At 47.8% G+C, this 24,869-nt stretch overlaps 1 protein-coding gene across 2 annotated transcripts in view; it reads left to right on the forward strand.

Annotated features, from left to right (window-relative positions):
- The window catches only part of RMC1 (regulator of MON1-CCZ1), a 204,160-nt gene that overhangs the window by 99,450 nt on the left and 79,841 nt on the right, over positions 1 to 24,869 (forward strand). For both annotated transcript variants that reach the window (XM_063923596.1, XM_063923595.1), the window contains exons 6-8: positions 10,285 to 10,425; positions 18,563 to 18,663; positions 24,552 to 24,641. In XM_063923596.1, coding sequence (XP_063779666.1) covers positions 10,285 to 10,425; positions 18,563 to 18,663; positions 24,552 to 24,641 — 332 coding nt within the window. The remainder of the gene's footprint in view (positions 1 to 10,284; positions 10,426 to 18,562; positions 18,664 to 24,551; positions 24,642 to 24,869) is intronic.

The raw sequence follows: 24,869 nt of genomic DNA on the forward strand, positions 1-24,869 counted from the left end.
AAATAAAAAATAAAAATGTATAATAATTCTCCAACACTCCGAAGATGGTAAGCTCATATTGTGAATTTCATAAAATATTTATATGAATCCCACATACAGTAATCACTGTTACACACTGGTTCTCACTGAGCGGAGGTTGAGACGAGAGGGGTGTCATTCGGGCTCCCCAGCTGATGAGTGTATGCAACAGGAAGCAGTGCAGGATCACTGGAAGTGTTGTGGATCTCTGATAATCTCAGGTCTCTGAGGAGTTAAGTAAAAAAATTACTGTCTTCCACTGTGATGCTCTAAGACATTGACAAGATGACGCCACACTTATTGCAGTATTTAGGTCAGCAGCCATTTTGGTAGAGGGAGTGAAACCTCCCTGATGGAACAGTATGGAATCTGCGCAGTAGCGCTCTCCCCTTTCAACACTTTTTAAATAGAAATAGGATAATAATGATAAAACTCCCACATAGTCAACTAAATGGAATGTAGTCACCGTCCCAGCGGTCAGCATACCGCCGCCGGGATCCCGGTCAGCAGAATGCCGGCAGGGGGCCTAGGACTATTCCCACTCGTGGGTGTCCATGACACCCATAGAGTGGGAATAGAACCTGTGGCGAGCGCAGCAAGCCACCCAGCACGCAGCGTGGAGAATGCTGTAAACCCTGCAAGGTGCTTCGTTTCACTCACCCCCCTGCCGGCATTCTGGCGGCCGGGATCTCGACGTCGGTATGTTGACTGCCAGGATCCTGCCTGCCGGTCAACCATACCCAATGCATCTGAATGACTACTTGTGCCTGGTGTAGGATTTTCAAATATGTGTAGTTTACTGTATACAAGGCTTTAAAACCTTATAGGAACTGAGATCTAAGGTGTATTACATGTAGGAAAAAAATACGTATATACTCGAGTATAAGTCGACCCGAATATAAGCCGAGATACCTAATTTTACCACAAAAAAATGGGAAAAATGACTGACTCGAGTATAAGCCTAGGGTGGGAAATGTACGGTGCCAGGGGTGTTCATGCTCAGGGTGTCATGCTCGTTGCCAGGGGTTTCATGCGGTAGGTGTTATGCTTGTTGCCAGGGGGTAATGCTTGTTGCTAGGGTTGTGCCCCCAGTGCCACATATACCCCCAGTAACAGATATCCCCCCACAGTGCCAGATAAAAACATGCTGCCGTTGCTTTGCCCCCAGTAGTTATGCCCCTTCTTTGCCCCCAGTAGTTGTGCCCCTCTTTCTTTGCCCCCAGTAGTTGTGCCCCCTTTCATTGCCCCCAGTAGTTGTGCCTCCTTCTTTCTTTGCCCCCTGTTGCAGTGCCCCCTTCTTTCTTTGCCCCCTGTTGCAGTGCCCCCTTCTTTCTTTGCCCCCTGTTGCAGTGCCCCCTTCTTTCTTTGCCCCCTGTTGCAGTGCCCCCTTCTTTCTTTGCCCCCTGTTGCAGTGCCCCCGTCGCCGCTTACAAACACACAAACACACAGAAAAACAATACTTACCACTGCCCCGCTCCTGCTTCCCGACCGCTTCTTCTGCTGCTGCGCTGCTCCGCTCCGTCCGGCCGCTCGCTCCGTCCGGCCGCTCGCTCCGTCCGGCCGCACGCTCTGTCCGGCCGCCGCTCCGTCCGGCCGCCCGCTCCCCGGCACCCGATCATCTCTATGGGAGAGACGTCATGACGTCTCTCCCATAGCAACGCGCACAGACACTAGAGGTCAATAATGACCTCTAGTGTCTGTCCTGGAGCCGGCTGCAGCGGACGCCCACACAGCCCACGGCGTCTGCTGCAGCCATTGACTCGAGTATAAGCCGAGGGGGGCTTTTTCAGCACAGAAAAATGTGCTGAAAAAGTCGGCTTATACTCGAGTATATACGGTAGTTTATTTTATAGCAGTAGTTTCCAAACGGGGGGCCGTGACACCCTGGGGTGCCTCGGGAAAGGAGGGGTTAAGGGAAGCCTCGCAGTTGTGCCGTAGTTTGGTGGTCCAGGACCATTTAAAATTATACTTAATTTAATTGACAAAACCAGTCCCTCACCACATAATTGAACCTAAGGATGACATATTATAAACACCATTTACTTCATTATATTTTTTTTCTGAATTTCTCTATAAGAAACTTTGGCCTAGGGGTGCCGTGAAACAATTTCTGATACTCTAGGGCAGGGGTGTCAAACTCGCGGGCCGCATGCTGCCCTACTGCATCCTTTTGCTGCCCGACCACCTTTCTTGCAGCGAGGGCAGGAGAGCGCAGCACGCGCCCCTCCTGCTCCTCAGTCCGGTCTCCGGCGGCGCGGGTATCTTAAATCAGGCACCGGTTTGTGAGCCAATCAGGAGCAGTGCCAGAGTCTTTGTTTTCTATGTGCGGCGCCATCTTCCTGAAGAGATCACCGGGAAGATGGCGCCACTGGCTGCAGCACAGGCATACTGGGGAGGGATAGCAAACTGGGCCCCCTGCCGGGTTCCTCCAGCAGCCCCTCCACCAATGCACGTCTTTCGGCGGTTATGGGTCGTTTTTCTAACAACATGGTGACGACACTGTAGCACAGAGATTTTCAACCTTTTACAAATCACGGCACACTGAAGAAGATTTAAACATTGCCAAGGCACGCTCAAATGTAATGCATAGTGCAGTTGCGTGTCCTAGGATGTCATGTCGCAGCTTCTCTATAAATCACGTCTGAGCCATATCTGAGAAAGCCAGAAGAGCCCAACACTGCCCGGGCCCAAAATTAGAACTGGCTCTGCAACCACTAAACCCCCCAGTATTGATCGTTCCAGGGCCTCAGTAGCAGCAAAATACTGAGGGCCTGGCTCTGCTTCTGTGGCGGCACACCTGGAGAATGCTGAGGGCACACTAGTGTGCCATGGCAAAGTGGTTGAAAAACACTGAACAAGCTAATCAAAACAGGTCATTTCCGGTTGATGTCTCCACAGAAATAAAGGAAACTTTTTAAAACAATGTGTAGCAGTATAAAAGTAAATGGCAGTAGTGAGCCATAGATTCTGTGGGAGGCAGTAGGGATCCGCCCACACAAGGAAGAAATAGGGATTTTTGTTTACTTACCGTAAAATCTCTTTCTCTGATTCCATCTGGGGGACGCTGCGCCATTACTTGTGGGTTAGAGGTGTGTGGTAGTGGAGTTTGGCACAGAACCTATTAAAAACTGACTCCTCCCCCCTCTTATACCTCCCATCTCCTTCCTGCCCAGCCAGCAACTCAGTTAACATTTAGCCAAGCCAAAGGGGATAGAACAGAAAATAACCGTTTAAACTAGACAAACATACAGGAGGGATCGCAGCGTCCCCCAGATGGAATCAGAGAATGAGATTTTACGGTAAATAAACAAAAATCCCTATTTCTCTTTCATCCATCTGGGGGACGCTACGCCGTTACTTGTGGGATTTCCCAAAGCAAGTTAATGAGAGGAGGGAGACTTAGACGGCATAGCCGTCTGTAAGATTTGACGCCCAACAGAGGCTGTCTCCAAACCGAAAGTATGAAAACTGTAAAACTTTGTGAAAGTATGCACGGACGACCAGGTCACCGCCCTGCACAGCTGCTCAGTAGATGCACCACCGCGAACAGCCCAAGAGGCTCCAACAGCTCTAGTCGAATGAGCCCGAATTGAGTCAGGAACCGAAACATCTGAAGATGTGTATGCCTGCCTGATGGCCGAAGTTACCCAACGAGCCACTGTGTTCTTGGAAGCCGGCCAACCTCGTTTGGGCGCATCAATTAATACCAGCAACGTATCCGTACGACGGATAGATTCCGTACGAGACAAATAAATGCGTAAGGCCCTAACCACATCCAAGAGAGCCAAATGGGAGTCCTCTCCGGAAGGAGAAGGAGCAAACGCTGGAAGGACAATGTCCTGATTTAGGTGGAAAGCTGACACAACCTTCGGAAGGAAGGAAGGCTTTGTCCGCAGAACCACTCGGTCATCATGAAACACCAACAAGGGTGGTCTGCAAGAAAGAGCCGCCAACTCAGATACCTGTCTGGCGGAGGCAATAGCCAATAGGAAGACAACCTTGAGTGTTAGATACCGCAATTCTACAGATTCCAGTTGTTCAAACTGAGATTTTTGAAGAGCCGTAAGGACTAAGTTTAAATCCCAGGGAGGAACCGAAGGAACAAGAGGTGGTTGAATCCGAAGTACTCCCTGAAGGAATGTCTGAACCTCTGGAATGATAGCTAGTCTCTTTTGAAATAGAACTGACAAGGCAGAAACCTGACCTTTTTTAGTGAAGAAAGTCTCAGACCCTTATTGAGACCCTCCCTGAAGGAGAGATAATAGACGAGGAACTCTAAACAAATCCGGTGTCAACCCGCACTTTTCACACCAAGCAATGTAAATACGCCACACCCTGTGGTAAATTCCAGAAGTCACCGGCTTTCTAGCCTGAATCATCTTTTGTACAACAGGATGAGAAAATCCTTTTTGCCCTTAAAATGTTGGATTCAAGAACCAAGCCGTCAAAGCCAGCCGACTTAAATCTTAGTGGAGACATGGTCCTTGAAGAAGAAGATCTGGTCGCAGGGGGAGACGGAAAGGTTCTCAGACGACCATGCTGCGCAGAAGAGTGTACCACTGCCAGCATGGCCAATCTGGGGCCACCAGAATGATTGTGAGACCTTCTCGCCGAATGCGTTGAAGTAGACATGGAATCAGTGGAATTGGTGGAAACACATTTCCCAGTTGAAACTGGCACGGGGCTGTCAGGGCATCGATTAGAATTGCTTGAGGGTCCTTAGTACACAACCCGTAGTGAGGGAGCTTCTTGTTGAGACAAGACGCCATAAGATCTACGTCGGGCATTCCCCACCGAGACACTAGAGTCAGAAATACCTCCTGGTAAATCTCCCACTCTCCTGGATGAACCGTATGACGGCTTAAGAAATCTGCTTCCCAGTTCTCGACTCCTGGAATGTGAATCGCGGATATGGCCGGAACCCAACGTTACGCTCACGTGAGAATCTGAGCGACTTCTTTCATGGCGGTCCAGCTTCGAGTTCCTCCCTGCTTGTTTATGTAAACCACTGCTGTGGCGTTGTCGGACTGAACACGAACTGGATGACCCTGTACCATGGTTTGAATCTGAAGGAGTGCATACCGGATTGCCCTCAACTCCAAGATGTTGATCTGTAATTTTGACTCCTGACTGCTCCAGAGCCCCTGAAAGTGATGAGTTTGAAACACCGCCCCCCAACCCCTGAGGCTTGCGTCTGTGGTGACCATCATCTAAGACCAAATCGTGAACGGAGCTCCCTTGGTCAAATTGTGGCTGTGAAGCGATTGACGAGCCTGTACCGACAAGCGGATCAGCTGTAATTCGAGATGAGGTCTCGTCCGAGTCCAACAGCTGAGGACCTGAGTCTGAAGGGGTCGGGCATGAAATCTGGCATATGGGACTGCCTCGAAGCTTGCAACCATCTTGTCTAACACCTGCATGCATCTGAAAACCGAAACTACCGGTAAGTGTAACACTGTTCGAATTCTGGATTGTAGGTCCTGAATCTTGTCCTGAGGAAGAAACAACCTCTGGCTGTTGGTGTTGAATAAGAGTCCCAGAAATATCATTCTCTGGGAAGGAAGCAAAGACGACTTTGGAAAATGTATTATCCATCCGAATGACTGCAGAGTCTGTATCGTGAGACGCAAGTTCTGGTGGAGGATTGACTCTGACTAGTCCTTGATTAACAGATTGTCCAAATACGGAGTAATGTTGACTCCCTGACACCGCAGAACTGCCACTACATGACACATGACCTTTGTAAACACCCGAGGAGCCGTGGATAGACCAAAGGGGAGAGCCTGAAACTGAAAATGCCAAGAGCCGACTGCAAATCTCAGAAGAGATTGATGACCCAATAGGAACATGTAGGTAGGCGTCTTTTATGTCTATTGAAGCCAAATATTCCCCTGGCTCCACAGCAGCGATAATCTAACTGATGGATTCCATTTTGAATTTCTGGTTTGAGAGATATGGGTTCAGTCCTTTGAGATTTAAAATGGGTCGAAACGAACCGTCTGGTTTGTCCACGAGAAAAAGACCCAAGTAAAATCCCTGACCTCTCTGCTGAGTGGGAACCGGAAGAATTACTCCATTGCGTACGAGAGTGGCTGTTGCATGAAGAAGAGCTTGACGTCTGGAGGGATCGTTTGTGAGAGGAGTGACGAACACACGATATGGGACTGGTTCCTCGAGATTCAACATATATGCTCTGGATATGACCTCCGCCACTCACCGATCTGGTTTCGACAGGAGCCACACCTCCTTGAACTGTAGTAACCGAGCCCCAACCGTCATTGATCCCTCCGGAGATCTTGAAACGTCATGCAGTAGGCTTACTGGCTGGTCAACGTGTCGCCTGTGTTCCTCTACCTCTGAATTCCCCTCTTCGTGGAAATCTGGAGAAAGCACGAAAAGGAATGGAAACTACCTCTGCCCTGCGTACGAAAAGACCGAAACTTCGTGGTTTTTGGTTTCTGAGGAGCAACTGGAAGAAAAGGGCTCTTGCCTCCCGTAGTATCTGAAATATTCTTCTTTAATTCTGACCCAAACAGAAACTCCCCTTCAAAGGGTACAGCCGTCAAGGTTTGCTTTGAGACAGAATCAGCATTCCAAACCCGAAGCCAAAGAGACCATCCTGCTGTCACGGTCAAGGCAGAAACACGGGACTGTAGCGCAGCAGAGTCTAACAAGGCCTCACCCACATAAGTAAGAGCCTCCAAGATCTGTTCTGCTAATTGAATGGCTTCCGATGGATTGTCAGACTGCATTCCAGATACGACCTGTGCTAGCCAGTCATCCACGGCCTTAAGGAACCAATCGCCAGCGAGAATTTGGCGTAGAGAAACACCTGATAAAGAAAACGTAGATTTAAGTATTGCTTCTATCTTCTTATCTGTAGGATCTTTTAAAGTCACAGACTATTGTGAAGTTTTCAATTATTTCTAAATAAACATTTTAATGCCAGCGTTAATATATACTGCGGACGCAAGGCGCATCTTATAACCATATACGTTAAAAGTGCGCTGAACGTCGCAACACTATATCCCTTAAGAAAAAGCAAGCAGTTGCACACATTGTAAGCTGAGGTCCAACGCTCAGAGTTATATATATTTGATATTAAAAGGGTATGCATACAATATTACATATGTACAGTATATCATTAGGTATAAAGTGTATATGTATGATTACAGAGTTACAATTACACAAGATGCAGTTACAAAAGAATCAGTTACAGCCAGCATACTTCACCCTATTGCTCAATGCACAGTCGTCGCCATCTCTCTCCCTCTCAGCAAGCAACCAACAGAGCTTCCTGGGTGAGGGGAAATACCTATATACTGTGTATTGTGGGTGGTACATGTCTGGGGCTGAGTCTTCTGCTATTGGTCCAGGGGTGGGAGGTCTCTCATTCATGATGTGTTATTGGTCAGTTCATATGCAAGCAACGAAGATGCAATTATAGGGGTTAGCCACTGGTTTTTGCTGCACACATGCTGTCTTTCAGGAAGTTCTTTTGTTCACTTTAGAATGTGGCTTCATATTCATACATTTAATCATAACTAATCGTTGCAATGTGCTACAATCTACCCATAGCTATCAAATTACTTCACACATTCTCCTGATCATTTTGACAGTAAGCATGATATAATTAACTTGTTCCGTTCCAATAATACATATATATCTGATGTTACACTCTATTATATAATTTAATACAAAATGGTGCTAAACATGTTTTGTCTTTGTGTTGTATGAATATGTTGTATGTGTCTTTGTGGCTTCTCTGTGCGAATGCGTATGCTACCGTATATGCGCAAAACGCACGAACAGAGGCCACTCTGTTTGGAGTTTATATGTTATGTGTATGTAATATTTTTGACTTCGACACTGTACAGAGGGAATAACCGTAGCTTTCGCTAAATGTGAAATAGGAGCGTCTACCTTAGGGGCTGCTTCCCAAAATTTTATATCCTCCTCTGTAAAAAGATATAGAAATCTCAATTTCTTAGGGGCCTGGAAACGAGAATCCGTTTTAAGCCAGGGCTCCTATAAAATATCCGCAAAAAAGTGTGAGTAAGAAGGAAAGACAGTAACTTGTCTTTTTTTTTCTTTCTTTTGAAGAAGGCAGAGGAAGTCTCCGCCACTGCCGTATCTTGAATATTAAGAGTCTGACGGATGGCTTCTATCAGCAATCTAACACCTGAGCTAGTAGATAGCTCCTCATCTTCCCAAGCCGAAACCTCCTCCCACTCTGGGTCTACTTCCCCCTCCTCCAATGGGGATGTCATAGAATCCAACTCCTCCCCCGGAAAAATTATAGCGGGCAACGGTTGCGGACGTTTTGTAGCAGTAGAACTGCCGGCAGAGTTTACAAATTTGTTCAAAGATTGAGTTAAATCAGCAATACACCTGCCCATATTCTGAGACCACAGAGGCTCCACCGGAGTTTGACTGGAGTCAGCCCCTGATCTGGACTGACGTAATTCTGAAATGGCATCCACCATGTTCTTGGCCCATGGAGGCAAAGACTGATCTGTGGAACCTCCCTGCTGGTCCGCCACTGATGCACCAGAGCACGAAGTACAGAGGGTACCCGCGTCCGCGCTACCCCTAACCCTGCTTTGAACCACACTGTGAACAGGAAAGATAAACAACCGAGGCTGTTTTCCCCTTGCAGATTTGTCTGGCTTATTGGCCATATTCTTTTTTTTTTTTTTAAGCAATAGTCAAGTGCTCTACAAATGAACTATAAACCGCCTCCGTATAATAGTGACCTAGCAATGAACCCACAATTAGAGTGACACTAAAAAGATGTATGTTACCTCTCACTAGAACTAGAGAAATAACATCATGTCACAAATATACTTGCTGTTAGCCGATCCCCACTGAATAAACAGAGTGAGAAGTGCTGCTGCTATTCTTCTATACAGAGTGAAAATGCTGCTGCTATTCCTCCGTGTCTGAGTGTGCGTGTGCCGCACAGCGTCCCCCGTACTGAATCTGGAGAAGATGGCGCCTGGAGCACTCTAGAGGCTGGGCGGAAGCGTGCGCGGGCAGAGCAGGGCGGGAAATCCATCTCTTCTTGCATTATTTAACCGCCGCGGCTGCCCTGAGTAGAAGTACTGCAGCCGGAAGTCCGCGGCTCCCGCGCTCCGCTACACACAGCGGCTCTGCGGGCAGCGGTCAATGTGTATGGCTGCCCCAGGGAGTGTCTCACTACTCTCCCGGTCCACCGAACTGCTCAGTTAAACGGTAGCAGGGACAAGGAAAATCCTCGCTACCTAGCGCCACCGGAGAGAGGCCTGCGGGCCGGGGGGGGGGGGGGGGGGTACAGGGGGGGAAGCTGCACGGAGAGCACACAGTACAGAAATAGAACTATGTATAGAAATAGGAGGAACAGCCCAATACTGTCAGGGACAGATTGTGACTGTCCTGTACCTCATCACTGCCGGCATCCTGTTCAACTAGAGGGAGGAAGAAAGCCCCAGGACCGAAGTGTGGTGGCCCTCCAGCGGCAGAGTAGAGTGGGAAAAACTTCTTTCTAACTAACCCCACTCTAGCAGTACCTGTCACCTGTATACAGAAACTAGGTACTCCATAAAGCTCATAAAATAACAAAAATAACCTCACTAAAATCTAAGGAGAAAAAAACTGTGTCTGTACTCCACAGGCACAAAACTAAAACTGAGTTGCTGGCTGGGCAGGAAGGAGATGGGAGGGGTTAGAGGGGGAGGAGTCAGTTTTTAATAGGTTCTGTGCCAAACTCCACTACCACACACCTCCAACCCACAAGTAATGGTGCAGCGTCCCCCAGATGGATGAAAGAGAAAAGGCAGGTGTGAGCTGCAGAGTGCAAACAGTCCAGGGGTGGGACTGGGCTGTCAGTGAGACTGCTGCCAAGTATATACAGTCCTGGAGAGATTGGGGAGGGCAAGAGAGGCTGCCCTGTGGAGACAGAGTCCAGGTGGGGTTGCTGAGAAGAATCCAGGTCAGTGACCCTCAAGTGTGAGTAGGCCAGGAGGTGCCTTCCCCTGTAAGAGACAAGATTCAGACTTTTAAGAGAGACTTTGTAAGCAGACTAGCTGCCTAATTCAGAGAGAGGCGAAGAAGTGAGTTAGTGCCCCAGGCTTTCATTTATGCAGTATCTTTATTTATTTGCCTGAAAAGCTGTGTGTGGACCCTGATTAGACACTGCACCACTCTACCAGCTAATTACCCCAGAACTGTCACAAATTATGTGATAAGACCTATAATGCAATTTCTCACATGTTTTATTTGTTTCAGGTCCTGGCTGAAAAGCGGTCTTTGAAGCTCCTCAAGAGCCAGAGTATCAATGTCAACTGGTACATGTACTGCCCAGAGAGCTGTGTTATACTGCTGTCTACTGCCAACCTCTGTAATGTGCTGCAGCCGTTTTATTTCAGGGTGAGATAGGATCCCACTAACCCCACTTTTATATCTTAAAGTACACAAAATCAGCTACTTTGTTACATGTTTCTGTGGACATCTCTTTCAGATTGACCGTATTACTTTGATCCAGGTTGCTCTGTTAGCAGTGTAGGCTAATGAATTGTAACCTATTTGCCTGTGTTGAGAATCCAAGCTTATTCTATTTCCGTAGCGTAGAATCACCAAGCTGAGGATGATAGAGTAGTACAAATAGGGGGAGATTCAAATGTTTGAAAAGTCGGTTGGGATTCTGTTTTTTCCTGTCTATTAGATAGTAAAAAACAGACTCCCAACTGACTTTTCAAACATTTGAATCTCCCCCATAGTGTTTGCATTTATCATGTATCCATTTATTACTTTTTATCTTGGGATAAATGTAAGGCTTTAAAATACAGTTTCATTGTTATTGTATATTTAAAGTATTGCTATATATGAAATTGTACTCCTGTTAAGAGGTTCTGGTACTGTAGTATTTACAGTTATGTATACTGGGTTTTTTTTTCCCCTTGTTTTTTTGTTTTTTATGTATCCAAATTGTAGATCTTTGACCTCTTGATAAGAATATTTTGGTTTCTCCCCCACTAAAGTTGTGGGGTACCTTGTCCCATGCTGCCTCTATCTCTGACACGCCCATAAAAGAAGGCATACCTCCCAACATGACCCTCTCCAGGAGGGACACAATGCTCTGCTTCTGGAGTTTTCTCCTAATTTATGATTGCAAGCACCTGTGTTTAACAGGTTAATGGATGAGATAGGTGTTTCACCACAGGTGCTGGCAATCATAAATTAGGAGGGAAGTCCAGGAGGAGAGCTTTCTGTCCCTCCCGGAGAGGGTTATGTTGGGAGGTATGAGAAGGTACAGTCTGCCACAGATGTTGAAGAGGAAACAAAATCCTTCATGTTGTTGTGGGTGACAGCCACTTCAGCTGGCAAAGCAGCTAATATGACTTGTCAGCAGCAGAGCTGGGAGCACTTGAAGCATAAACTGAGCTTGCTCCAGCTGCGTGAGTGGCAGAGACTAGGACATAACTACCTGGTTTATCTGGTACAGTGCCTTTGTATTTTCCAGAGTAGTTTTTTTCTTATATAACTGCAGGTCATGTACTTTTACTGCATGCTTGACTTTCAGATGTAAATATAATGGTAGGTTGTCAGTTCCGTCAAGTTCATTTTTTTTTTTAAGGTGACCCTTATCTGTGACTGTAAGTCCAAGATTCTTTTGAGATAATTTAGTTTAACTTGCAGCAGCTGTGATCAGAATCCTCCCACTGTTGTCCCAGCCAGATCCCTGAGACAATAATTTGTCTAATCGGTGTACAATTTTGGCACAGTCTTTTCCTTTATTACTCTGGTTGAAGAATCTTCCAAGGATTCTTAATTAGAACCTGAGTTGGCCATGTCCCTGTTTAGACCATAAGCCCCAGTTGTATTCCTTTTTGCAGTGCCAATTGTCTGTTTGAGTGTTTAAAGTAGTATCCATTCTATTAAGCTGGGGGTCCTTCTGAATGTTTGGTTTTTCTCAAGGCCTAGGTAATCCTTAATGCCCCCAATCCCATTTCTCTGACGTCCTAGTGGATGCTGGGGACTCCGTAAGGACCATGGGGAATAGCGGCTCCGCAGGAGACTGGGCACATCTAAAGAAAGCTTTAGGATCACCTGGTGTGCACTGGCTCCTCCCCCTATGACCCTCCTCCAAGCCTCAGTTAGATTTCTGTGCCCGACGAGAAGGGTGCACACTAGGGGCTCTCCTGAGCTCTTTGTGAAAGTTTTAGTTTAGGTTTATATTTTCAGTGAGACCTGCTGGCAACAGGCTCACTGCATCGAGGGACTAAGGGGAGAAGAAGCGAACTCACCTGCGTGCAGAGTGGATTGGGCTTCTTAGGCTACTGGACATTAGCTCCAGAGGGACGATCACAGGTTCAGCCTGGATGGGTCACCGGAGCCGCGCCGCCGTCCCCCTTACAGAGCCAGAAGAGCGAAGAGGTCCGGAAAAATCGGCGGCAGAAGACGATCCTGTCTTCAGATAAGGTAGCGCACAGCACCGCAGCTGTGCGCCATTGCTCTCAGCACACTTCACACTCCGGTCACTGAGGGTGCAGGGCGCTGGGGGGGGCAGCGCCCTGAGACGCAATAAATCGATAAAAAACCTTATATGGCTAAAATAAATGCATCACATATAACTCCTGGGCTATATGGATGCATTTAACCCCTGCCAAAACATACAGAAAAAGGATGATAAGGACGCCGAGAAAGGGGCGGAGCCTATCTCCTCAGCACACTGGCGCCATTTTCCCTCACAGCTCAGTTGGAGGGAAGCTCCCTGGCTCTCCCCTGCAGTCACTACACTACAGAAAGGGGTTAAAAAAGAGAGGGGGGCACAAATTAGGCGCAGTATAACAGCAGCTATAAAGGGAAAAACACTTATATAAGGTTATCCCTGTATATATATATAGCGCTCTGGTGTGTGCTGGCAAACTCTCCCTCTGTCTCCCCAAAGGGCTAGTGGGGTCCTGTCCTCTATCAGAGCATTCCCTGTGTGTGTGCTGTGTGTCGGTACGTTGGTGTCGACATGTATGAGGAGAAAAATGATGAGGAGACGGAGTAGAGTGTCTGAAATAGTGTTGTCACCCCCTAGGGGGTCGACACCTGAGTGGATGTACTGTTGAAATTGCGTGACAGTGTCAGCTTTGTATAAAAGACAGTGGTTGACATGAGACAGCCGGCTACTCAGCTTGTGCATGTCCAGACGTCTCATACAGGGGCCCTAAAGCGCCCGTTACCTCAGATACAGACGCCGACAAGGGTACTGACTCCTGTGTCGACGGTGAAGAGACAACCGTGATTTCCAATAGGGCCACACATTGCATGATTGAGGCAATGGAAAAAGTTTACACTTTTCTGATAATATGAATACCACCAAAAAAAGGGGTATTATGTTTGGTGAGGAAAAACTTCCTGTAGTTTTCCTGAATCTGAGAAATAAAATGAGGTGTGTGATGATGCGTGGGTTTCCCCCCGATAACAATTGATAATTTCTAAAAAGTTATTGGCAGTATACCTTTTCCCGCCAGAGGTTAGGGTGCGTTGGGAAACACCCCCTAAGGTGGATAAAGCGCTCACACGCTTGTAAAAACAAGGGCTCTACCCTCTCCTGAGATGGCCGCCCTTAAGGATCCTGCTGATAGAAAGCAGGAGCGTATCCTAAAATGTATTTACACACATACTGGTGTTATACTGCGACCAGCAATCGCCTCAGCCTGGATGTGCAGTGCTGGGTTGGCGTGGTCGGATTCCCTGACTGGAAATATGATATCCTAGATAAGGACAGTATATTATTGCCTATAGAGCAATTAAAAGATGCATTTCTATATATGCATGATGCACAGCGGAATATTTGCCGACTGGCATCAAGTATAAGTGCGTTGTCCAATTATTCCAGTAAAGTGGTCAGGTGATGCGGATTCCAAACGGCATTTGGAAGTATTGCCTTAAAAGAGGGGATGTACCCCAGGTCGCCTCTCAAAATAAGACGCTGTATTATCAGGCGCAGTCCTGGTTAGCAAGCGGACAAAAGGGTTCCTCTTTTCTGCTCGTGACAGAGGGAGAGGAAAATGGCTGCAGAGATCAGCCAGTTCCAAGGAACAGAAACCCTTTTCCGCCTCTGCCAAGCCCTCAGTATGACGCTAGGGCTTTACAAGTTCAGGCACGGTGGGGTCCCGTTCTCAATGAATTTCAGTGCGCAGTGGGCTCACTCGCAAGTAGACCCCTGGATCCTTCAGATAATATTTCAGGGGTACAAATTGGAATTCGAGACGTATTCCCCTCGCCGTTTCCAAAAGTCTGTTTTACCGACGTCTCCCGCTGACAGGGAGGCAGTTTTGGAAGCCATTCACAAGCTGTATTCCCAGCAGGTGATAATCAAGGTACCCCTCCTGCAACAGGGAACGGGGTATTATTCCACACTATTGTGGTACCGAAGCCAGACGGCTCGGTGAGACCGATTTTTAAAATCTAAAATCTAAAATCTTTGAACACTTGCATACAGAGGTTCAAATTCAAAATTGAGTCACTCAGAGCAGTGATTGCAAACCTGGAAGAAGGGGACTACATGATGTCTCGGGACATCAAGGATGCTTACCTTCATGTCAAAATTTACCCTTCTCAAAGGGTATTTAGGGTTATGGTACAGAACTGTATCAGTTCGGACGCTGCCGTAGGGATGGTCCACGGCACCCCGGGTCTTTACTGAAGTAATGACCGAAATGATGATATTCCTTCGAAGGAAGGGAATTTTAGTTATCCTTTACTTGGACGATTCCCTGATAAGGGTAAGATCCAGGGAACAGTTGGAGATCGGTGTAGCACTATATCAGGTAGTGTTGCGGCAGCACGATTGGATTTTCAATATTCCAAAATCGCAGCTGATTCCGACGACTTGTCTTCTGTTCCTAGGGATGATTCTGGACATAGTCCAGAAAGAAGGTGCTTCTCCCGGAGGAGAAAGCCAGGGAGTTATCCGAGCTAGTCAGGAACCTCCTAAAACCGAACCAAGTCTCAGTGCATCAATGCACAAGGGTTCTGGGTAAAAATGGTGGCTTCCTACGAAGCAATCCCATTCGGCAGATTCCACGCACAGTGGAACCTTCTGGACAAATGGTCCGGGTCGCATCTTCAGATGCTTCAGCGGATAACCCTGTCACCAGGGACAAGGGTATCCCTCCTGTGGTGGTTGCAGAGTGCTCATCTTCTAGAGGGCCGCAGATTCGGCATTCGGGACTGGGTCCTGGTGGCCACGGATGCCAGCCTGCGAGGCTGGGGAGCAGTCACACAGGGAAGGAATTTCCAGGGCTTATGGTCAAGCCTGGAGACATCTCTTCATATAAACATTCTGGAACTAAGGGCCATTTACAATGCCCTAAGTCAAGCGAAACCCCTGCTTCAGGGTCAGGCGGTATTGATCCAATCGGACAACATCACGTCAGTCGCCCACGTAAACAGACAGGGCGGCACGAGAAGCAGGAGGGCAATGGCAGAAGCTGCAAGGATTTTAGCTGGGCGGAAAATCATGTGATAGCACTGTCAGCAGTGTTCATTCCGGGAGTGGACAACTGGGAAGCAGACTTCCTCAGCAGACACGACCTTCACCCGGGAGAGTGGGGACTTCACCCAGAAGTCTTCCACCTGATTGTAAACCGTTGGGAAAAACAAAAGGTGGACATAATGGCGTCCCGTCTAAACAAAAAACTAGACAGATATTGCGCCAGGTCAAGGGACCCTCAGGCAATAACGGTGGACGCTCTGGTAACACCGTGGGTGTACCAGTCAGTGTATGTGTTCCCTCCTCTGCCCCTCATACCAAAAGTACTGAGAATCATAAGAAGGAGAGGAGTAAGAACTATACTCGTGGTTCCGGATTGGCCAAGAAGGACTTGGTATCCGGAACTTCAAGAGATGCTCACGGACGAACCGTGGCCTCTACCTCTAAGAAAGGACCTGCTCCAGCAAGGGCCTTGTCTGTTCCAAGACTTACCGCGGCTGCGTTTGACGGCATGGCGGTTGAATGCCGGATCCTGAAGATCCCTACCCTGGTCAAGGCCAGAAAAGACGTAACCGCAAAACATTATCACCGCATTTGGCGAAAATATGTTGCGTGGGGTGAGGCCAAGAAGGCCCCTACAGAGGAATTTCAACTGGGTCGTTTCCTCCATTTCCTGCAAACAGGACTGTCTATGGGCCTAAAATTAGGGTCCATTAAGGTTCAAATTTCGGCCCTGTCGATTTTCTTCCAAAAAGAACTGGCTTCAGTGCCTGAAGTTCAGACATTTGTAAAAGGGGTGCTGCATATACAGTCTCCTTTTGTGCCTCCAGTGGCACCTTGGGGATCTCAATGTTGTGTTGAGTTTCCTAAAGTCACATTGGTTTGAACCACTCACCACTGTATACTTAAAATATCTCACATGGAAGTGACGAGTTAGCCCTGGTTTCAGCCAGGCGTGTGTCAGAATTGGCGGCTTTATCATATAAAAGCCCTTACTTAATATTTCATTCTGAAAGGGCAGAATTGAGGACTCGTCCTCAAATTTTCTACCTAAGGTGGTTTCTGCATTTCACATGAACCAACCTATTGTGGTGCCTGCGGCTACTAAGGACTTGGAGGATTCCAAGTTGCCTGACGTGGTCAGGACCCTGAAAATACATGTTTCCAGGACGGCTGGAGTCAGAAAATCTGACTCGCTGTTTATCCTGTATGCACCCAACAAACTGGGTGCTCCTGCTTCTAAGCAGACGATTGCTCGTTGGATTTGTAGTACAATTCAGCTTGCACATTCTGTGGCAGGCCTGCCACAGCCAAAAATCTTAAAATGCCCACTCCACAAGGAAGGTGGGCTCATCTTGGGCAGCTGCCCGAGGGGTCTCGGCTTTACAACTTTGCCGAGCAGTTACTTGGTCAGGAGCAAATACGTTTGTAAAATTCTACAAATTTGATACCCTGGCTAAAGAGGACCTGGAATTCTCTCATTCGGTGCTGCAGAGTCATCCGCACTCTCCCGCCCGTTTGGGAGCTTTGGTATAATCCCCATGGTCCTTACGGAGTCCCCAGCATCCACTAGGACGTCAGAGAAAATAAGAATTTACTTACCGATAATTCTATTTCTCGTAGTCCGTAGTGGATGCTGGGCGCCCATCCCAAGTGCGGATTGTCTGCAATACTGGTACATAATTATTGTTACCAAAAAATTCGGGTTATTGTTGTAGTGAGCCATCTTTTCTAGAGGCTCCTCTATTATCATGCTGTTAACTGGGTTCAGATCACAAGTTGTACAGTGTGATTGGTGTGGCTGGTATGAGTCTTACCCGGGATTCAAAATCCTTCCTTATTGTGTACGCTCGTCCGGGCACAGTATCCTAACTGAGGCTTGGAGGAGGGTCATAGGGGGAGGAGCCAGTGCACACCAGGTGATCCTAAAGCTTTCTTTAGATGTGCCCAGTCTCCTGCGGAGCCGCTATTCCCCATGGTCCTTACGGAGTCCCCAGCATCCACTACGGACTACGAGAAATAGAATTATCGGTAAGTAAATTCTTATTTTTTTATTCTAACTAATGTGATCTCTGGTTTTCAAAATTATCTGGAAGAGCAATTTGCCCTCTTTTTGTCCTAATCCCACTTGCAAGTCTGCAATCAACGTCTTGATTGTTGTCATGGAGTTCTACAGCTATGTGGAAAGGAATGGTCAGTCCTTTTCCCAGTCGGGAATATGGCTGAGGGCACAGCTCATGCTAGTAGGGCATTTCGTTAGTATTGGTTATGAAGACCTGAGACATCAGCTAAGCAAAACCACCATTTGATTGTCCCTGCTTACATATATGAAGTTCACAGTTCCTGAGTCATTCTGCGTTACGCATATGCATTAAAAAGGTGCAGACAAACATCAAAACATTGCAGTTGAAATGTGCTCACTTAATCTAAGGATAATACTTGAGAATGTCAGAGAAAAAAAAATGTTAATTACAATCATCAACATGTAAACAAAAATGTAGCTTTCACCATGGAGTCAGTTTCCAAATATACAAGATAAAACAATAAGAGCAGCCACAATCAGACCCAAAGAAGGGAGAAGAGATGGGAATTCAATGAAAAACCTATGTCCCAGGAATAAAGGTCCTACAAAAGTAACGGCCCTCTACAATTGTACTTTGTCTCTCAGATAGCGCCATCTAAAAAATGTATTTTATATTGCGTCGATGGGATCCATGTAGTGATGTAACCATTAACTTGGATCACTAAAAATGGTCATTCTGTGGCTAGAGGTTCTACCTTCCAAGCATCAGCGAGGGAATATAAGTAAGCTAGGAAAAGGCGAATAAGGAGGAAGAAGAACAGGAAGATTTGAGCGGTATGGAGTAGGACCCTTCACGCCTGCTGTCCTGCTGAATATTCTCTTACACATCCTGAGGGAAAGTTGCTCACCCCTTGATAAATTTAATTCTGGGGCATCTGTGAGTGCGCTCTACTGCACACTGTACCCGTTTTCATATTTGTGCTTTACGTATATATTGCAGCGTTGCTTAATTCCATCCATTTAAATGTGTTTGTTTTTTTTCTTTTCAAAAGAGTGGAACAATGTCAAAGATGGCAAAGTTTGAAATAGAGTTGCCAACATCTACTGCCAAGGTGGCAAAGATTTCTGAAAGAGACATAGCAATGGCAACAATGTGAGTGTTTCCTTCTTGTTGACTAAGCTTGTGTTTCCTGTGCTTGTTTGGTCCCTATTTTCTCTTCCATGTGCATGCCACATTTAGAAGAGATGGTGTGAAACCTTTTTTCTCTAACGTCCTAAGTGGATGCTGGGGACTCCGTAAGGACCATGGGGATTAGCGGCTCCGCAGGAGACTGGGCACAACTACAAAGAAAGCTTTAGACTACTGGTGTGCACTGGCTCCTCCCACTAAGACCCTCCTCCAGACCTCAGTTAGATTCTTGTGCCCGGCCGAGCTGGATGCACACTAGGGGCTCTCCTGAGCACCTAGAAAGAAAGTATATTTAGGTTTTTTATTTTCAGTGAGATCTGCTGGCAACAGACTCACTGCAGCGAGGGACTAAGGGGAGAAGAAGCGAACCTACCTAACAGGTGGTAGTTTGGGCTTCTTAGGCTACTGGACACCATTAGCTCCAGAGGGATCGACCGCAGGACCCGACCTTGGTGTTCGTTCCCGGAGCCGCGCCGCCGTCCCCCTTACAGAGCCAGAAGCACGAAGAAGGTCCGGAAAATCGGCGGCAGAAGACTTCAGTCTTCACCAAGGTAGCGCACAGCACTGCAGCTGTGCGCCATTGCTCCTCATGTACACCTCATACTTCGGTCACTGAGGGTGCAGGGCGCTGGGGGGGGGCGCCCTGAGGGCAATAGATAACACCTTGGCTGGCAAAATATGCATCATATATAGTCCCAGGGGCTATATAGATGCAAAATTACCCCTGCCAGTATAACAGAAAAAGCGGGAGAAAGTCCGCCGAAAAGGGGGCGGGGCTTCTCCCTCAGCACACTGGCGCCATTTTTCCCTCACAGTTCCGCTGGAAGGAAGCTCCCTGGCTCTCCCCTGCAGTCTGAGAAAACTACAGAAGGGTAAAAAAGAGAGGGGGGGCACTAAATTTAGGCGCAGTATAGATATATATATATGTAATATATATAAAAAAGCAGCTATAGGGAAAACACTCATTGATAGTGGGATCCCAGTGTTATATAGCGCTCTGGTGTGTGCTGGCATACTCTCTCTCTGTCTCTCCAAAGGGCTTTGTGGGGTCCTGTCCTCTGTCAGAGCATTCCCTGTGTGTTTGCGGTGTGTCGGTACGGCTGTGTCGACATGTTTGATGAGGAGGCTTATATGGAGGCGGAGCAGATGCCTGTAAATGTGATGTCACCCCCTGCGGGGTCGACACCTGAGTGGATGGTGCTGTGGAAGGAATTACGTGATAGTGTCGACTCCTTACATAAAAGGTTTGACGACATACCTAATGTGGGACAGCCGGCTTCTCAGCCTGTGCCTGCCCAGGCGTCTCAAAAACCATCAGGGGCTCTAAAACGCCCGCTACCTCAGATGGTTGACACAGATGTCGACACGGATACTGACTCCAGTGTCGACGATGATGAGACTAATGTAACTTCCAGTAGGGCCACACGTTACATGATTGAGGCAATGAAAAATGTGTTACACATTTCTGATGTTACCCCCGGTACCACAAAAAAGGGTATAATGTTTGGAGAGAAAAAACTACCAGTAGCTTTTCCTCCATCTGAAAAGTTAAATGAAGTGTGTGAAGAAGCGTTGGCTTCCCCTGATAAAAAGATGGTAATTTCTAAGAGGTTACTAATGGCGTACCCTTTCCCGCCAGAGGATAGGTCACGCTGGGAAACATCCCCTAGGGTGGATAAGGCGCTCACACGCTTGTCGAAGAAGGTGGCACTACCGTCTCCGGATACGGCCGCCCTGAAGGAATCTGCTGATAGAAAGCAGGAGGCTATCCTGAAATCTATATATACACACACAGGTGTGATACTGAGACCGGCTATAGCTTCAGCCTGGATGTGCAGCGCTGCTGCTGCGTGGTCAGATTCCCTGTCAGAAAATATAGATACCCTAGATAGGGACACTATTTTGCTGAACGTAGAGCATATAAAAGACGCACTTTTATACATGAGGGATGCACAGAGGGATATTTGCCGCTGGCATCCAAAATTAGTGCAATGTCCATTTCTGCCAGGAGAGGGTTATGGACTCGGCAGTGGACAGGTGATGCAGATTCCAAACGACACATGGAAGTTCTGCCTTATAAGGGTGAGGAATTGTTCGGGGATGGTCTCTCGGACCTCGTTTCCACAGCAACAGCTGGGAAGTCTACATTTTTGCCCCATGTTCCCTCACAACCAAAGAAAGCACCGTATTATCAGGTACAGTCCTTTCGGCCCAATAGGGGCAAGCGGGTTAAAGGCGCGTCCTTTCTGCCCAGAGGCAGAGGTAGAGGGAAAAAGCTGCAACATACAGCCAGTTCCCAGGAGCAAAAGTCCTCCCCCGCTTCCTCAAAGTCCACAGCATGACGCTGGGGCTCCACAGGCAGAGCCAGGTACGGTGGGGGCCCGTCTCAAGCATTTCAGAAAGCAGTGGGCTCGCTCACGGGTGGATCCCTGGATCCTTCAAATAGTATCTCAGGGGTACAAACTGGAATTCGAAACGTCTCCCCCCCCCGCCGTTTCCTCAAATCTGCCTTGCCAACCACTCCCTCAGGCAGGGAGGCAGTGTTACAGGCAATTCAAAAGCTGTATTCACAACAAGTGATAGTAAAGGTGCCACTACTTCAACAAGGAAGGGGTTACTATTCCACAATGTTTGTGGTACCGAAACTGGACGGTTCGGTGAGACCCATTTTAAATTTGAAATCCTTGAACACATATATAAAAAAATTCAAGTTCAAGATGGAATCGCTCAGGGCGGTTATTGCGAGCCTGGACGAGGGAGATTACATGGTATCGCTGGACATCAAGGATGCTTACCTACATGTCCCCATTTACCATCCTCACCAGGAGTACCTCAGGTTTGTGGTACAAGATTGTCATTACCAATTCCAGACGTTGCCGTTCGGTCTCTCCACGGCTCCGAGGGTTTTTACCAAGGTAATGGCGGAAATGATGATACTCCTTCGAAGGAAGGGAGTTTTAATTATCCCGTAGTTGGACGATCTCCTGATAAAGGCGAGGTCCAGAGAACATTTATTGGTAGGGGTAGCACTATCTCGGGAAGTGCTGCAACAGCACGGCTGGATTCTAAACATTCCAAAGTCACAGCTGGTCCCTACGACACGCCTGCTGTTCCAAGGGATGGTTCTGGACACAGAACAGAGAAAAGTGTTTCTCCCGGAGGAGAAGGCCAAGGAGCTGTCATCTCTAGTCAGAGGCCTCCTAAAACCAAAACAGGTGTCGGTGCATCACTGCACGCGGATCCTGGGGAAAATGGTAGCTTCCTACGAAGCGATTCCATTCGGCAGGTTTCATGCAAGAACCTTTCAGTGGGACCTGTTGGACAAGTGGTCCGGATCGCATCTTCAGATGCATCGTCTGATAACCCTGTCTCCAAGGACAAGGGTGTCTCTGCTGTGGTGGCTGCAGAGTGCTCATCTTCAAGAGGGCCGCAGATTCGGCATACAGGACTGGGTCCTGGTGACCACGGATGCCAGCCTTCGAGGCTGGGGAGCAGTCACACAGGGATGAAACTTCCAAGGACTATGGACAAATCAGGAGACTTCCCTGCACATAAATATTCTGGAACTAAGGGCCATTTACAATGCCCTAAGTCAGGCAAAACCCCTGCTTCAAAACCAGCCGGTACTGATCCAGTCAGGCAACATCACGGCAGTCGCCCATGTAAATCGACAGGGCGGCACGAGAAGCAGGACGGCGATGGCAGAAGCCACAAGGATTCTCCGATGGGCGGAAAATCACGTGTTAGCACTGTCAGCAGTGTTCATTCCGGGAGTGGACAACTGGGAAGCAGACTTCCTCAGCAGGCACGACCTCCACCCGGGAGAGTGGGGACTTCATCCAGAAGTCTTTCAAATGATTGTAAACCAGTGGGAAAAACCACAGGTGGACATGATGGCGTCCCGCCTAAACAAAAAGCTAGAAAAATATTGCGCCAGGTCAAGAGACCCGCAGGCGATAGCTGTGGACGCTCTGGTAACACCGTGGGTGTACCGATCGGTTTGTGTGTTCCCTCCTCTTCCTCTCATACCAAAGGTACTGAGGATAATAAGGAGAAGAGGAGTAAGAACTATACTCATTGTTCCGGATTGGCCAAGAAGAGCGTGGTATCCGGAACTTCAAGAAATGATGTCAGAGGACCCATGGCCTCTACCGCTCAGACAGGACCTGCTGCAGCAGGGGCCCTGTCTGTTCCAAGACTTACCGCGGCTGCGTTTGACGGCATGGCGGTTGAACACCGGATCCTGAAGGAAAAGGGCATTCCGGAGGAAGTCATTCCTACGCTGATAAAAGCTAGGAAAGAAGTAACCGCGAACCATTATCACCGCATATGGCGGAAATATGTTGCGTGGTGTGAGGCCAGGAAGGCCCCAACGGAAGAATTTCAGCTGGGCCGGTTCCTGCACTTCCTACAGTCAGGGGTGACTATGGGCCTTAAATTGGGTTCCATTAAGGTCCAGATTTCGGCTCTGTCGATTTTCTTCCAGAGAGAATTGGCTTCACTACCTGAAGTTCAGACTTTTGTTAAGGGAGTGCTGCATATTCAGCCCCCTTTTGTGCCTCCAGTGGCACCTTGGGATTTCAACGTGGTGTTGGATTTCCTAAAGTCACATTGGTTTGAGCCACTGAAAACCGTGGATTTGAAATATCTCACGTGGAAAGTGGTCATGTTATTGGCTTTGGCTTCGGCCAGGCGTGTTTCAGAATTGGCGGCTTTGTCATGTAAAAGCCCTTATCTGATTTTCCATATGGATAGGGCAGAATTGAGGACTCGTCCCCAGTTTCTCCCCAAAGTGGTATCAGCTTTTCATCTGAACCAACCTATCGTGGTGCCTGCGGCTACAAATGACTTGGAGGCTTCCAAGTTGTTGGATGTAGTCAGGGCCCTGAAAATTTATGTTTCCAGGACAGCTGGAGTCAGGAAAACTGACTCGCTTTTTATCCTGTATACGCCCAACAAGTTGGGTGCACCTGCTTCTAAGCAGACTATTGCTCGCTGGATCTGTAGTACGATTCAGCTTGCACATTCTGCGGCTGGACTGCCGCGTCCTAAATCAGTAAAAGCCCATTCCACGATGAAAGTGGGCTCTTCTTGGGCGGCTGCCCGAGGGGTCTCGGCTCTTCAACTTTGCCGAGCTGCTACTTGGTCAGGGGCAAACACGTTTGCTAAATTCTACAAATTTGATACCCTGGCTGAGGAGGACCTTGAGTTCTCTCATTCGGTGCTGCAGAGTCATCCGCACTCTCCCGCCCATTTGGGAGCTTTGGTATAATCCCCATGATCCTTACGGAGTCCCCAGCATCCACTTAGGACGTTAGAGAAAATAAGAATTTACTCACCGGTAATTCTATTTCTCATAGTCCGTAGTGGATGCTGGGCGCCCATCCCAAGTGCGGATTGTCTGCAATACTTGTATATAGTTATTGCTTAACTAAAGGGTTATTGTTGAGCTATCTGTTGAGAGGCTCAGTTGTTATCATGCTGTTAACTGGGTATTGTATTACGAGTTATACGGTGTGATTGGTGTGGCTGGTATGAGTCTTACCCGGGATTCAAAATCCTTCCTAATTGTGTCAGCTCTTCCGGGCACAGTATCCTAACTGAGGTCTGGAGGAGGGTCTTAGTGGGAGGAGCCAGTGCACACCAGTAGTCTAAAGCTTTCTTTGTAGTTGTGCCCAGTCTCCTGCGGAGCCGCTAATCCCCATGGTCCTTACGGAGTCCCCAGCATCCACTACGGACTATGAGAAATAGAATTACCGGTGAGTAAATTCTTATTTTTTATACTGTTACAGTTTCTCAGTCATGGGTTTACTTTACTTGCTGGTTGCTGTTATTGTTCTTCTTGTTGGTAGATATGGGCAGCTCTATGTTCTGTTCCTGAGACATCACGCAAAGGCCTCTAGCAGTCCTGGAGCTGAGGTTGTCCTCTATCATTTACCCCGGTAAGCAGTTCAACCTTTTTTTTGTTATTACGTACTGTATATGGCATTTAATTCAGACTGGGATGTAGTTATGTGGCCAGTGGTCATGAGACCGCCGATCACAATACCTCCCCCTACTTCCCGCCACCTTTACAATCCCGACAGTCGGCATGCCAACTAGCAAGGACTATTCCCACTCGTGGGTGTCCACGACACCCATAAAGTGAACCGAGCGTGGTGTGCACAGCG

The sequence above is a fragment of the Pseudophryne corroboree genome, chromosome 5 (assembly GCF_028390025.1).
Source record: "Pseudophryne corroboree isolate aPseCor3 chromosome 5, aPseCor3.hap2, whole genome shotgun sequence".
Lineage (NCBI taxonomy): Eukaryota > Metazoa > Chordata > Amphibia > Anura > Myobatrachidae > Pseudophryne > Pseudophryne corroboree.